This window comes from Anomaloglossus baeobatrachus, chromosome 2, assembly GCF_048569485.1.
Source record: "Anomaloglossus baeobatrachus isolate aAnoBae1 chromosome 2, aAnoBae1.hap1, whole genome shotgun sequence".
NCBI lineage: Eukaryota > Metazoa > Chordata > Amphibia > Anura > Aromobatidae > Anomaloglossus > Anomaloglossus baeobatrachus.
Window position 1 is genome coordinate 88,763,283 of NC_134354.1, and position 15,387 is coordinate 88,778,669.

General features: G+C 49.1%; 1 protein-coding gene across 1 annotated transcript in view; it reads left to right on the top strand.

The window, feature by feature from the left end:
• Positions 1–15,387, top strand: part of NIT2 (nitrilase family member 2) — a 74,538-nt gene that overhangs the window by 14,808 nt on the left and 44,343 nt on the right. The window contains exon 2 of the mRNA XM_075333105.1: positions 13,157–13,275. Coding sequence (XP_075189220.1) covers positions 13,157–13,275 — 119 coding nt within the window. The remainder of the gene's footprint in view (positions 1–13,156; positions 13,276–15,387) is intronic.

Consider the following 15,387-nt stretch of genomic DNA (forward strand, 5'->3'; position numbering starts at 1 on the left):
CCTTAGGAAGGAGGCGGCCAGAGCGACGTCGCAAGGCAGGTAAGTCCGTGTGACGGGGTTAAGTGAGGTTGTGCACGACGGGCAGCGATTTGCCGTGTCGCACAACCGACGGGGGCGGGTACGATCACTTGCGATCTCGCTAGTGAGATCGCAGCGTGTAAAGCCCGCTTTAGAGAATTGTTAAAGAGCACCTGTCACCAATTTTTTTTTAGTGTATGATCCAATCCTACCACCTTCCTTAGCACCTATGCTGCATTCAAAAAAGTTGTATATTATGCCCTGACCCCCTTCATGTCCCCACAAAAACCCTTTTCAATAGCTCCTGCACTGTATTCAAGTGCACCCAATCTGATGGGTGTCATTGCAGTGGCTCCTGTCCCTCCTCCCCACTGGTAATCGCCGTCCTCCAGACACTATTGATGTGCATGATATGCCCAGTGTCATCTGCATAGCTGGATAAAATCTTGCATCTGCACAGGGAGATCGCAGGTTGTATAGGCACACTTTGCTTTGCCCTGCTGCGAGCAGAGTCTGAAACCTAACTGCGCATGCGTCGGCAGCAACCTGCAGCGGTGCAAAGTACGCCTGCATAAACCGCAATCTCCCTGCGCAGGTGTGATATTTTATCCAGCTATGTGGATGATGCAGGGCACGTCATCCACATCAATAACATTGGGAGGACGGCGATTACCAGAGGGGAAGAGGGACAGGAGCTGCGGCAAAAACACCCATCAGACCAGACCAGTTTCATTTCCATACAGCACTGGAGCTATTCTTAAAGTTTTTTTGGGGATATGCAGGGGGGTCAGGGCATAATATACCACTTTTTAGAATGCATCATAGGTGCTAAGGAAGGTGGTGGGATTAGCTCATGCACTAAAAAGATGGTGACAGGTTCCCTTTAAAAAGGCTCTGCCCGTCTGCTGCCCTGGAGTGACAGGTCTCTCCCTTTGTGTATGACCTGTCAGTTACTGTCAGCGGGTGGGGAGAAGTCCCTGGGTACCTACCCACCCTCCTAGTCCTAGTGCAGTTCGGTCCCTATTAAAGTATGTTTTTCTCAGAAGGCTGGGATAATACAGCTGGTGCCCAATACGTGCTGTTCGTGGGGATGGATCAGCAGGTATCAGCGTCCGCCTCTTCAGATTGTTTCTGTACCCAGCCTCAGCCTGTTTAGGGTACTTTCACACTTGCGTTTTTTTTCCTTCCATCACAATCCGCCCTTTTGGAAAACAGCGGAATCCGTTAACGCATTCCGCTGTTTCCCATAGACTTGAATGGATGACGGATTGTGCCAAAAGTACCTGCGTTGCTTCCGCTGGCCGACGTTGTGTCCGCCGGGCGGAAGGAACGCAGCATGTAACGTTTTTTGAGTGGCGGAATCCTATTTTTCACTGCACATGCTCGGTTTTTTTTTTTGTTTTTTTTTTAATCACAGAAACCTTATTTTGTCTCTCGGTGGTCAAACGTTCAGCTGAGCGCCCAGCAGCCGGCTTCTGATAACAATCAGCTGATTGGCCGGCTTCTGTGAACGATCAGCTGAGCGCCCGGCAGCCGGCTTCTGTGAACGATCAGCTGAGCGCCCGGCAGCCGGCTTTTGAGAGCGATCAGCTGAGCGGCTTGCAGCCGGGTGATCAGCTGATCGTTCACAATAGTCTGCTGCCGGTAAAACTGTAAAGAAAAAAAAAAAGCTTTCCGTTGTTTTGTACGATCCGTTGTGCCATTATATGCAACGTATCCGTTGCATCCGTCACACAGTGCAATGCAACGGATGCCATTCAACGCAAATGTAAAACTAGCCTTATTGATTCCTCACTGTGTGGCGTCAGGCAGTGAAGTCTGACAGTGAGCTGTCAATCAATATACCGTCTGGGCGGAGACACAGCCTCGGGCGGCAGGGATTCCTCGTGCTCCATCACACCCAGAGCACCAGACATCTCATTTTCATATGAATGAAATCACTAATCTCTCAGGAAAGATCCAGTAAAAAGAATAAAAAAAACCCTCTTTCCAAACATCTGCTGATTGCAAATGTTTACCTATATGTGTGATAATGGGACCACTGCAGCTAATCACAGACTATCACCATAAAGTAGGGCTAATGCTGACGGGGACATCAGTGTCACCTACAATCACTGTGGTAAATGTTTCCAAATGATTTTGATTTTCTGTCCGCTCCTCTGTCATCACAGCCTGGACCTCTATACCAAAAAGTGGGTAGTTTGGTCATCAATGGTGAGACTTATTTTACTCTTTGGGGCTGTTCATACTTCTATGATTGTGATCCCCCAAAAACAAACAAATCTGTCCAATTTGAGTCTCGTATCCATCTCGCCAATGCAAATCTATTGTTCCGTGGGGAAAAAGTTTGGAATGCACTGAGATGTCATCCATACAGTCAGGGCCAGAAATATTTGGACAGTGACACAAGTTTTGTTATTTTAGCTGTTTACAAAAACATGTTCAGAAATACAATTATATATATATAATATGGGCTGAAAGTGCACACTCCCAGCTGCAATATGAGAGTTTTCACATCCAAATCGGAGAAAGGGTTTAGGAATCATAGCTCTGTAATGCATAGCCTCCTCTTTTTCAAGGGACCAAAAGTAATTGGACAAGGGACTCTAAGGGCTGCAATTAACTCTGAAGGCGTCTCCCTCGTTAACCTGTAATCAATGAAGTAGTTAAAAGGTCTGGGGTTGATTACAGGTGTGTGGTTTTGCATTTGGAAGCTGTTGCTGTGACCAGACAACATGCGGTCTAAGGAACTCTCAATTGAAGTGAAGCAGAACATCCTGAAGCTGAAAAAAAAGAAAAAATCCATCAGAGAGATAGCAGACATGCTTGGAGTAGCAAAATCAACAGTCGGGTACATTCTGAGAAAAAAGGAATTGACTGGTGAGCTTGGAAACTCAAAAAGGCCTGGGTGTCCACGGATGACAACAGTGGTGGATGACCGCCGCATACTTTCTTTGGTGAAGAAGAACCCGTTCACAACATCAACTGAAGTCCAGAACACTCTCAGTGAAGTAGGTGTATCTGTCTCTAAGTCAACAGTAAAGAGAAGACTCCATGAAAGTAAATACAAAGGGTTCACATCTAGATGCAAACCATTCATCAATTCCAAAAATAGACAGGCCAGAGTTAAATTTGCTGAAAAACACCTCATGAAGCCAGCTCAGTTCTGGAAAAGTATTCTATGGACAGATGAGACAAAGATCAACCTGTACCAGAATGATGGGACGAAAAAAGTTTGGAGAAGAAAGGGAACGGCACATGATCCAAGGCACACCACATCCTCTGTAAAACATAGTGGAGGCAACGTGATGGCATGGGCATGCATGGCTTTCAATGGCACTGGGTCACTTGTGTTTATTGATGACATAACAGCAGACAAGAGTAGCCGGATGAATTCTGAAGTGTACCGGGATATACTTTCAGCCCAGATTCAGCCAAATGCCGCAAAGTTGATCGGACGGCGCTTCATAGTACAGATGGACAATGACCCCAAGCATACAGCCAAAGCTACCCAGGAGTTCATGAGTGCTAAAAAGTGGAACATTCTGCAATGGCCAAGTCAATCACCAGATCTTAACCCAATTGAGCATGCATTTGACTTGCTCAAATCCAGACTTAAGACGGAAAGACCCACAAACAAGCAAGACCTGAAGGCTGCGGCTGTAAAGGCCTGGCAAAGCATTAAGAAGGAGGAAACCCAGCGTTTGGTGATGTCCATGGGTTCCAGACTTAAGGCAGTGATTGCCTCCAAAGGATTCGCAACAAAATATTGAAAATAAAAATATTTTGTTTGGTTTTGGTTTATTTGTCCAATTACTTTTGACCTCCTAAAATGTGGAGTGTTTGTAAAGAAATGTGTACAATTCCTACAATTTCTATCAGATATTTTTGTTCAAACCTTCAAATTAAACGTTACAATCTGCACTTGAATTCTGTTGTAGAGGTTTCATTTCAAATCCAATGTGGTGGCATGCAGAGCCCAACTCGCGAAAATTGTCACTGTCCAAATATTTCTGGACCTAACTGTATATCGTCATGTTTGTCACTGTTTGATTAGAGAGACTTGAAAAACAGCCATCAGTTGTGTTTTTTGTTTTTTGGGTTTTTTTTTTCCATACTAAACAAAACAACTAATGAAGCTCTGACTAATGGTGACACCGACCAAATCTGATCCCTCACACTGATGAAAATTGGTCACTTACATAAAAATCAGCTGAATGAAGCCTAAAACACAATTGTCTCATCCACTGTACACAGAGCTCATGATCTCACCAATGAAGAAAGAAAATTCCGCCTACAAGAGGTAGAATAAATTATAATGCTCAGCGGGTTGTTGGGATTTTTTTTGGTCTTTGCGCCACCTGGAAGGAAGAAGGATCAGCTGCGAACTGCGGAGAAATCCTAGAACCCTGGCGGAGCCTATTATAGTTAATTGAGTCGCGCAAGATCTGGCAGTGTTGATCTAAACTGAGGCCTATTGTGAACACAGCCCAATACATGAGCCTTGCTGGTTGTCAGTAATGTTCAGCTGGGCCCTGCACTGCGATAGCTTCTGCATAGGATGGATGCAATGTTTTGATAATTTGACCCTCTTTTCTATATTCAGAATTGACCACACTTTCTAATTCCACCATTCAGTCACACTGTACGGTCATTTATTACGGACGTTTTTGAGGAATCCAAATTACTTTTATCTAAAGTGTACTTTACACGCTGTCGATCGTACCCGCCCCCGTCGGTTGTGCGTCACGGCCAAATCGCTGCCCGTGGCGCACAACATCGCTAACTCCCGTCACACAGACTTACCTTCCCTGCGATGTCGCTGTTGCCGGCTGTTTTCTAAGGGGGGCGGTTCGTGCGACGTCACACGGCAGCCGTCCAATAGCAGAGGAGGGGAGGAGATCGGCCGGATAATGCCGCCCACCTCCTTATTTCCTCATTGCCGGTGGACGGAGGTAAGGAGATGTTCGTCGCTCCTGCGGTGTCACACATAGCGATGTGTGATGCCGCAGCATCGAGGATCAACATCGCTACTGACCAGACAACGATTTTTCATAAATAAACAACCTCTCTCAGATAAACGTTTTTGCCTCTTTTGTGATGGTTTAAGGTCGCTCCAGCCTGTCACACGCTGCGATGTCACTAACGATGCCGAATGTGCGTCACAAACACCGTGACCCCGACGATATATCGTTAGCGATGTCACAGCATGTAAATGGCCCTTTAGATTTTAGCAGTTTCAGAACTTCACTTATTCACGTTCCTGTGGACATTAAACCACTTAATAGACTGCAGTGACTTATCAGCCGTGCAAACTTTGATCTGGGTCTTGTGCCCGGCGTCTGATAATTACATATTACCAGTTGGCTAATAGGTGACCGAGGCCGGGTAAAGATTAACTGTTCTCTGGATTCCAGGGTTGTTGTTTAATTTTTTTTAATAGTCTGTATGTATACATTTTTTGCCAAAAACACAAAAAGATTCCAGCAGAGAAAAAACATTGCGAAGGTTAATGTGACTCTCCCTGTAATATGCAAGTAAGAACATTATATGAGGGTCTTGCTATTAGTACGGGGCTAATAGATGCCTCCGTCAATATCTGGGAAAGCAAATGAGGGGCCTCAGCCCTGGGCCAGTAAAAAGAAAAATAAAGCTTAGGAGACACAATGTCAGCTTCTTTTGAACATAAAGTATAAGGCCTCATTCAGAAAAATCCGTGTGCTGGATCCGATTGTCATCCATTTTTGGTCTACGTGATGGTGTTTTACCACCATTCTTTTTTCTCATATGCAAAAAAAAAATTCCATGTTTCTCCTGTCCATTAGGCCTCTTTCACACGTCAGTGATTCTGGTTCATATGTGCTAATTTTTAAACATACCAGATTCACGGCCATAAGCAGACCCATTATAATCAATGGGTCTGCGCACACATCAGTAATTTTCTTCGGCGCTCCATTGGGAGACCCAGACGATTGGGGTGTATAGCTACTGCCTCCGGAGGCCACACAAAGCATTACACTAAAAAGTGTAAGGCCCCTCCCCTTCTGGCTATACACCCCCCGTGGGATCACGGGATGCTCAGTTTTCAAGCTTTGTGCGAAGGAGGTCAGACATCCACGCATAGCTCCACTGTTTAGTCAGCAGTAGCTGCTGACTATATCGGATGGAAGAAAAGAGGGCCCATATAGGGTCCCCAGCATGCTCCCTTCTCACCCCACTTGCGGTTTGTAAAGGTTGAGGTACCCATTGCGGGTACGGAGGCTGGAGCCCACATGCTGCTTTCCTTCCCCATCCCCCTGAGGGGCTCTGTGGAAGTGGGATCTTACCGGCCCCCAAACCCTGAGGCCGGGCTCCATCCACAGACCCAGAGACCCTGCTGGAGGAGCTGAGTACCGTCAGGGACAAGGCCCTGCAACAGTCAGGTACTCTGTGTCCCCGCACAGACAGGCCACGCACACTCCAGACTTGCTGGGTGTGCTAGTGCGCCGGGGACAGTAGCGCTGCGCGCTGGGGTTAGAGTCACTGCAGCTTAGCTGAGTGACTTTATGTGTTGGGAACTACCGCGCCGGCCGCTCCGGGAGCGGCGGCGCGGCTGGGACTTGTAGTGCGCCGGGGACTTAGCGCCGACCGTGCTTTTACGACGGCGGCGCTTATAAATCTAGTCCCCGGCTTTTGCGGCCTAGCTCCACTTCGTTCCCGCCCCCACCATGTCAGTCAGGGAAGGGGAGAGACGCTGTACAATAGTCAGCGCCGAGGGCTGGAGTCTTATTTACATACTCCAGCCCTCTCACTGGGCACAGTGGGGACGCAAGTTTCCCGCTCTTGGTCTCAACACGCCCAGGTCCCGCCCCTCTCCACAGGACGCCGGCAGCCATTCCTGCATGCAGTCTGGCTGGAGAACGGACACAGGCTCTGGGGGACCCAGACAAGGGACTCTGGCGACCACACACCCGCGTTTCTGCGGGCGGTAAGCTGCACATAAGTGCTGGCCCCACTAGTGCCACAGTGTTTTTTGGTGCACTTTTTCCCTGTACCATATATATAGATATATATATTGCACTGTACGGTCGCTTCTTGGCTTATACCCTATATTGCTGAGGAGACAACAACATGTCATCCGCAAAACGCAAGGGTGCCAAGGCACAGGCTGTATGTGCTGCTTGTGCCGCATGTGGGACTGATCTACCGGCAGGTTCCAATGACCTACATTGTGTGCAATGTTCAATCCCTGTGCCACTTCGTCAGCCAGAGTCTATGGTAGTAGTGGCCCAGGCAGAGACGCCTGTGAACCCTGCCCCGGTGACGGGGACAGAATTTGCAGTTTTTGCTGATAAGATGTCTGTGACTATGACAAAAATCCTGGAGACCTTGCAGTCCAGGCCAGTTACTCAGACCATGGACACTGCTGTGTCTATGCTCCCCGGTCCCCCTCAGTTGGAACTAATCCGTACTTCAAGGGGGTCCCAGGCTTCACAGGCTGAAGGCTCTGACTCGGATGACAGTCCCAGGCAGCCTAAGCGAGCTCGCTGGGAAAGACCCTCGACGTCATCTCACTGGTCAGGGTCTCAGCGAGAAGACTCTCTGTGTGATGAGACAGAGGTGGGTGATCAGAAGTCTAATTCTGACACCGCTCTCAATCTAGATACCCCTGATGGTGACGCTATGGTAAATGACCTTATAGCGGCCATCAATAGACTGTTGGATATTTCTCCCCCAGCCCCTTCAGCGGAGGAGGCAGCTGCCCAGCAGGAGAAGTTCCATTTCCGGTATCCCAAGCGTAAATTGAGTACTTTTCTGGACCACTCTGACTTCAGAGAATCAGTCCAGAAACACCATGCTTATCCAGACAAGCGTTTCTCCAAACGTCTTAAGGATACACGTTATCCCTTTCCCCCTGACGTGGTCAAACGCTGGACCCAGTGTCCAAAGGTGGATCCCCCAATATCCAGGCTTGCGGCTAGATCCATAGTTGCAGTGGAGGATGGGGCTTCACTTAAAGATGCCAATGACAGACAGATGGACCTTTGGTTGAAATCTGTCTATGAAGCTATCGGCGCGTCGTTTGCTCCAGCATTCGCGGCCGTGTGGGCACTCCAAGCTATTTCCGCTGGTCTGGCACAGGTGGACTCTATCATACGTCCAGCAGTGCCGCAAGTGGCGTCCTTAACTACGCAAATGTCTGCGTTTGCGACCTACGCTATCAATGCGGTACTGGACTCTACGAGCCGTACCTCAATGGCGTCCGCCAACTCTGTGGTTTTGCGCAGAGCCTTGTGGTTAAAGGAATGGAAAGCAGATTCTGCTTCCAAGAAATGTTTAACCAGCTTGCCACTATCTGGAGACAGACTGTTTGGTGAGCAATTGGCTGAAATCATTAAACAGTCCAAGGGTAAGGACTCCTCCTTACCCCAGCCCAGATCAAGCAAACCTCAACAGAGGAAGTGGCAGTCGAGGTTTCGGTCCTTTCGAGGCTCGGGCAAGCCCCAATTCTCCTCGTCCAAAGGGACTCAGAAAGAGCAAAGGAGCGCTGATTCCTGGCGGGCTCACTCACGCCCCAAGAAAGCAACCGGAGGAACCGCTTCCAAGCCGGCTGCCTCATGACTTTCGGCCTCCTCTCTCCGCATCCTCGGTCGGTGGCAGGCTCTCCCGCTTTTGCGACATTTGGCTGCCACAGGTCAAGGACCGGTGGGTCACAGACATTTTGTCTCACGGGTACAGGATAGAGTTCAGTTCTCGTCCTCCGCCTCGGTTCTTCAGAACCTCCCCACATCCCGACCGAGCAGATGCCCTTCCGCAGGCGGTGGGCTCTCTAAGAGCAGAAGGAGTGGTGATCCCTGTTCCTCTTCAGGAACAAGGGCAAGGTTTTTACTCCAATCTCTTTGTGGTGCCAAAAAAGGACGGCTCATTCCGTCCTGTTCTGGACCTAAAACTGCTCAACAAGCATGTGAACGCCAGGCGGTTCCGGATGGAATCCCTCCGCTCCGTCATTGCCTCAATGTCTCAAGGAGATTTCCTGGCATCAATAGACATCAAAGATGCTTATCTCCACGTGCCGATTGCTACCGAGCACCAACGTTTTCTACGTTTCGTGATAGGAGACGACCATCTTCAGTTCGTAGCTCTGCCATTCGGTCTGGCGACAGCCCCACGGGTTTTCACCAAGGTCATGGCAGCAGTGGTAGCAGTCTTGCACTCTCAGGGACACTCGGTGATCCCTTACTTGGACGATCTGCTTGTCAAAGCACCCTCTCAAGAGGCATGCCAACTCAGCCTGAATGTGGCGCTGGAGACTCTCCAGACTTTCGGGTGGATCATCAACTTTTCAAAGTCAAATCTGTCACCGACTCAATCACTAACGTATCTTGGCATGGAGTTTCATACTCTCTCAGCGATAGTGAAGCTTCCGCTGGACAAGCAGCGGTCACTACAGACAGGGGTGCAGTCTCTCCTTCATGGTCAGTCGCACCCCTTAAGGCGCCTCATGCACTTCCTAGGGAAGATGGTGGCGGCAATGGAGGCAGTCCCGTTTGCGCAGTTTCATCTGCGCCCACTTCAATGGGACATTCTCCGCCAATGGGACGGGAAGTCAACTTCCCTGGACAGGAAAGTCTCCCTGTCCCAGACGGCCAAGGACTCTCTGCAATGGTGGCTTCTTCCCAACTCATTATCACAAGGAAGATCCTTCCTACCCCCATCCTGGGCAGTGGTCACGACAGACGCGAGTCTGTCAGGGTGGGGAGCGGTTTTTCTCCACCACAGGGCTCAGGGTACGTGGACTCAGCAGGAGTCCACCCTTCAGATCAATGTACTGGAAATCAGAGCAGTGTATCTTGCCCTACTAGCCTTCCAGCAGTGGCTGGAAGGAAAGCAGATCCGAATTCAGTCGGACAACTCCACAGCGGTGGCATACATCAACCACCAAGGAGGGACACGCAGTCGGCAAGCCTTCCAGGAAGTCCGGCGGATTCTGATGTGGGTGGAGGACAGAGCATCCACCATATCCGCGGTTCACATCCCGGGCGTAGAAAACTGGGAAGCAGACTTCCTCAGTCGCCAGGGTATGGACGCAGGGGAATGGTCCCTTCACCCGGACGTGTTTCAGGAAATATGTCGCCGCTGGGGGGTGCCGGATGTCGACCTAATGGCGTCCCGGCACAACAACAAGGTCCCGGCCTTCATGGCGCGGTCTCGCGATCAAAGAGCTCTGGCGGCAGACGCCTTAGTGCAAGATTGGTCGCAGTTCCGGCTCCCTTATGTGTTTCCACCTCTGGCACTCTTGCCCAGAGTGCTACGCAAGATCAGATCCGATTGCAGCCGCGTCATACTCGTCGCCCCAGACTGGCCAAGGAGGTCGTGGTACCCGGATCTGTGGCATCTCACGGTCGGCCAACCGTGGACACTACCAGACCGACCAGACTTACTGTCCCAAGGGCCGTTTTTCCATCGGAATTCTGCGGCCCTGAACCTGACTGTGTGGCCATTGAGTCCTGGATCCTAGCGTCTTCAGGATTATCCCAAGGGGTCGTTGCCACCATGAGACAGGCTAGGAAGTCCACTTCTGCTAAGATCTACCACAGAACGTGGAGGATTTTCTTATCCTGGTGCTCTGCACAAGGAGTATCCCCCTGGCCATTCGCGTTACCTACTTTTCTTTCCTTCCTGCAATCTGGGTTGGAAAAGGGCTTGTCGCTCGGCTCCCTTAAAGGGCAAGTCTCGGCACTATCCGTGTTTTTTCAGAAGCGTCTAGCACGACTTTCTCAGGTGCGCACGTTCCTGCAGGGGGTTTGTCATATCGTCCCCCCGTACAGGCGGCCGTTAGATCCATGGGATCTAAACAGGGTACTAGTTGCTCTACAGAAGCCGCCCTTCGAGCCTCTGAAAGATGTTTCACTTTCTCGACTCTCACAGAAAGTAGCTTTTCTGGTAGCGGTCACGTCTCTTCGGAGAGTGTCTGAGCTAGCAGCACTGTCATCCAAGGCTCCCTTCCTGGTGTTTCACCAGGACAAGGTAGTGCTGCGCCCCATTCAGGAGTTTCTCCCTAAGGTTGTATCCTCTTTTCATCTTAATCAGGATATCTCCTTGCCTTCTTTTTGTCCTCATCCAGTTCATCGGTATGAGAAGGATTTACATTTGTTAGATCTGGTGAGAGCACTCAGAATCTACATTTCCCGCACGGCGCCCCTGCGCCGCTCGGATGCACTTTTTGTACTTGTCGCTGGTAAACGCAAAGGGTCGCAGGCTTCCAAAGCCACCCTGGCTCGATGGATCAAAGAACCGATTCTTGAAGCCTACCGTTCTGCTGGGCTTCCGGTTCCATCGGGGCTTAAGGCCCACTCAACCAGAGCCGTGGGTGCGTCCTGGGCATTACGACACCAGGCTACGGCTCAACAGGTGTGCCAGGCAGCTACCTGGTCGAGTCTGCACACTTTCACCAAACATTATCAGGTGCATACCTATGCTTCGGCGGACGCCAGCCTAGGTAGAAGAGTCCTGCAGGCGGCAGTTGCCTCCCCATAGGGGAGGGCTGTCTTGCAGCTCTAACATGAGGTATTTCTTTACCCACCCAGGGACTGCTTTTGGACGTCCCAATCGTCTGGGTCTCCCAATGGAGCGCCGAAGAAGAAGGGAATTTTGTTACTTACCGTAAATTCCTTTTCTTCTAGCTCCTATTGGGAGACCCAGCACCCGCCCTGTTGTCCTTCGGGATTTTTGGTTTTTTTTGGATACACATGTTGTTCATGTTGAACGGTTTTCAGTTCTCCGATGTTACTTCGGAGTGAATTTGTTTAAACCAGTTATTGGCTTTCCTCCTTCTTGCTTTAGCACTAAAACTGAGCATCCCGTGATCCCACGGGGGGTGTATAGCCAGAAGGGGAGGGGCCTTACACTTTTTAGTGTAATGCTTTTTGTGGCCTCCGGAGGCAGTAGCTATACACCCCAATCGTCTGGGTCTCCCAATAGGAGCTAGAAGAAAAGGAATTTACGGTAAGTAACAAAATTCCCTTCTTTTCACTGACTGTGTCTCCATGAGGCTTACACGTGTGTCCATGTTTCCGCACGGAGACCTGTCAGTTTTTTTTCTGGCATCACTGATATCCCACGGATCACACTATTGTGTGATCTGTGAAACGCGTACCAGAAAAAACGGACATTGAAAATAAAAAGCATTTTTAACTCGCCTTCTCCAGCGCTGCTTGTCTCCAGCCTCTGCTCTCTCCTGCTTCAGAGCCGGCTCATTACTGGCATGCATATTTATGTATGCAGCCACAGCCGACCCGGAAGTAGCTGCAGCGGGGGCGAAGACACAGCAGAGCCGCAGAGTTCAACACCACGGACAGCAGGTTATTTCTGGTTATGTGCATTAAGCGGGCTTTACACGCTACGATATATTTTACAATATGTCGTCGGGGTCACGTCGTAAGTGATGCACATCCGGCATCGTTTGACACATCGTAGCGTGTGACAGCTACGAGCGAGTGTGAACGAGCAAAAATACTCACCTTATCGTTGCTTGTTGACACGTTGTTCATTTTCAAAATATCGAATGTCCTTCTATGCTCCGGTTGTTCATTGTTCCCATGGCAGCACACATCGCTCCGTGGGACACCCCGGGAACGATTAACTGCAGCTTACCTGCGTCCCGCCGGTAATGCGGAAGGAAGGAGGTGGGCGGGATGTTTACGTCCCGCTCATTTCCGCCCTTCCGCCTCTATTTGCCGGCCGCTGTGTGACGTCGCAGTGACACCGAACGTTCCTTCCCCTCAGGAAGTGGATGTTCGCCGCCCACAGCGAGGTCGTTTGGAAGGTAAGTGCGTGTGATGGGGGGGTTACTGACTTTGTGCGACACGGACAACAAATTGCCCGTGCATCACAAACGATGGGGGCGGGTGCGATCGCACATGCGATCACTCATGAAATCGACGCGTATAAAGCAGCCTTTAGATTCTGTGATTGGGCATTGCTATGTGGAGTCGGGAAGGTATTTTTCCCCTATGGAGCTTAGCATTTGCACCGTGGAGTTTGTCTTCCTTTGGATCAACATGTTAGGCTATGTGTTGAACTTGATAGACTTAAATCTACCTTAAAAAACTATGAAATTATATAATATTGATCCTAAACTCTCCATTTCTTTCCCCAGAATTCAAGTTGGCCTTGGTGCAGCTCCTGGTGTCTCCGGTGAAATCTGATAACTTGAAAAAAGCCTCTGAGCTGGTCAAACAGGTGGCTCAGCAAGGAGCGCAGATCGTGGTGCTGCCTGTGAGTATGTTTGTGGATGCAATAGAATAATATTTTTTTTTTTTTTATACACTGGAATTTTTCTATTTTTAGTTTTCGTTTTTGATCTTATTTGCATGAGTAATGTATGAAATGTTGTAAATCAGACTCCAAGCCAATAAGTTAGGTCATCTCACCCGGTCTTAACCTGATTATCATTTGTTAATATGTCATGATGACTAGCAGAGTTACAAAAAAACTAAATATATTTGTAAAGGTGCTGTTGACATGTATTTCACAGCAGATGTCGGTAACAATCTAAACAATCCACACAGGCAAAGATATAGCTGACCATAAATTTAGTGATGTGTAATAATGAGAAATGACAGTGAAAAGGTATTAAAAACGTGAAGAATCACAAGTTCAAAAACCCATGGAAAGTCATGACACCAGCTGAAATCTATCAGTAACTAAAAGGAAATCCTGCCACTTAGTGAAAAATATCAGCTGGTTCAACTGATGGCCTATAAAAAAGTATCTCATCGCCAAGGTGCCGCACAAAAAAATCTCATGATTGGTAAAACCAGTGAGCACTCAGTAGACCTTTGGAACCTTATTGTTGCAAAACATACTGATTGTATTGGTTACAGAAGAATTTCTAAACTACTGAAGGTTCCAGTGAGCACTGTTGGGGCCACAATCTGTAAGGGAAAGAACATAATTTCAGGTGTTCCTCTTTAGATTTCAGACAGAGGAGTGAATGAATTATCAGAAGAGTTGTCTGAGAGCCACCTATGGAGAGCTACAGAAAGACCTGGAATCACCCGGTGCCGTTTCAAAGAAAACATGTAATGCCCTCAACCTCCATGGCCTGTTTGTACACTCACCACGCAAGACTCCATTGCTGAACAAAAAGCATGATCAAGCATGTTTAACCCCTTCAGCCCCCGGGCACTTTCCATTTTTGCGTTTTTGTTTTTTGCTCCCCTTCTTCCGAGAGTCGTAACTTTTTTTTATTTCTTTGTCGCTCCATTGGGAGACCCAGACAATTGGGTGTATAGCTATTGCCTCTGGAGGCCACACAAAGTATTACACTTAAAAGTGTAAGGCCCCTCCCCTTCTGGCTATACACCCCCAGTGGGATCACTGGCTCACCAGTTTTGTGCTTTGTGCGAAGGAGGCAACACATCCACGCATAGCTCCACTTTTTAGTCAGCAGCAGCTGCTGACTATGTCGGATGGAAGGATAGTCACACAATCGCTGCAACAGAATTCTACGGCCCTCAACCGGATGGTGTGGCATTGAGTCCTGGAACCTAGTGTCGTCAGGATTACCTCAGGACGTGGTTGCCACCATGAGACAGGCTAGCATACCAACGTCCGCCAAGATTGACCACAGGACGTGGAAGATGTTCTTATCTCGGTGCGCGGCGCAGGGTGTTTCTCCCTGGCCGGTTGCATCGTCTATGTTTCCTTCCTTCCTGCAATCTAGGTAGGAAAATGGGTTGTCGCTCAGTTCCCTTTAGGGACAAGTCTCAGCGCTATCTGTATTTTTTCAGAAACGACGACTTCCTCAGGTACGCACGTTCCTACGGGGAGTTTGTCTTCTCAGCACTCCGTACAAGCGGCCGTTAGAGCCCTGAGATCTGAACAAGGTTCTAATTGCTCTCCAGATGCCGCCTTTCGAGCCTTTGAAGGATGTCTCCCTTCCCGTTTTTCACGGGAAGTGGCCTTCTAGTAACGGTCTCGTCTCTTAGGAGAGTTTCCGAGCTAGCAACGCTCTCATACAAACTCCCTTCCTGGTCCTTCACCAGGACAGGGTAGTTCTGCGTCCGGTTCCGGAATTTCTCCCTAAGGTGGTATCCCATTTTCATATCAATCAGGATATCACCTCACCTTCTTTGTGTCCTCGTCCAGTCCATCAATTTCAGAAAGATTTGCATCTGTTGGTTCTGGTGAGAGCACTCAGGTTCTACTTCCCGCATGGCGCTCCTGCGCCACCCGGATGCACTCTTTGTCCTTGTCGCTGGTCGGCGTAAACAGTCGCAAGCTTCCAAATCCACCCTTGCTCGGGGGATCGAGGAACCAATTCTTGAAACCTACAGTTCTACTGGGCTTCTGGTTCTCTCAAGGCCGAAGGCCCATTCTACCAGA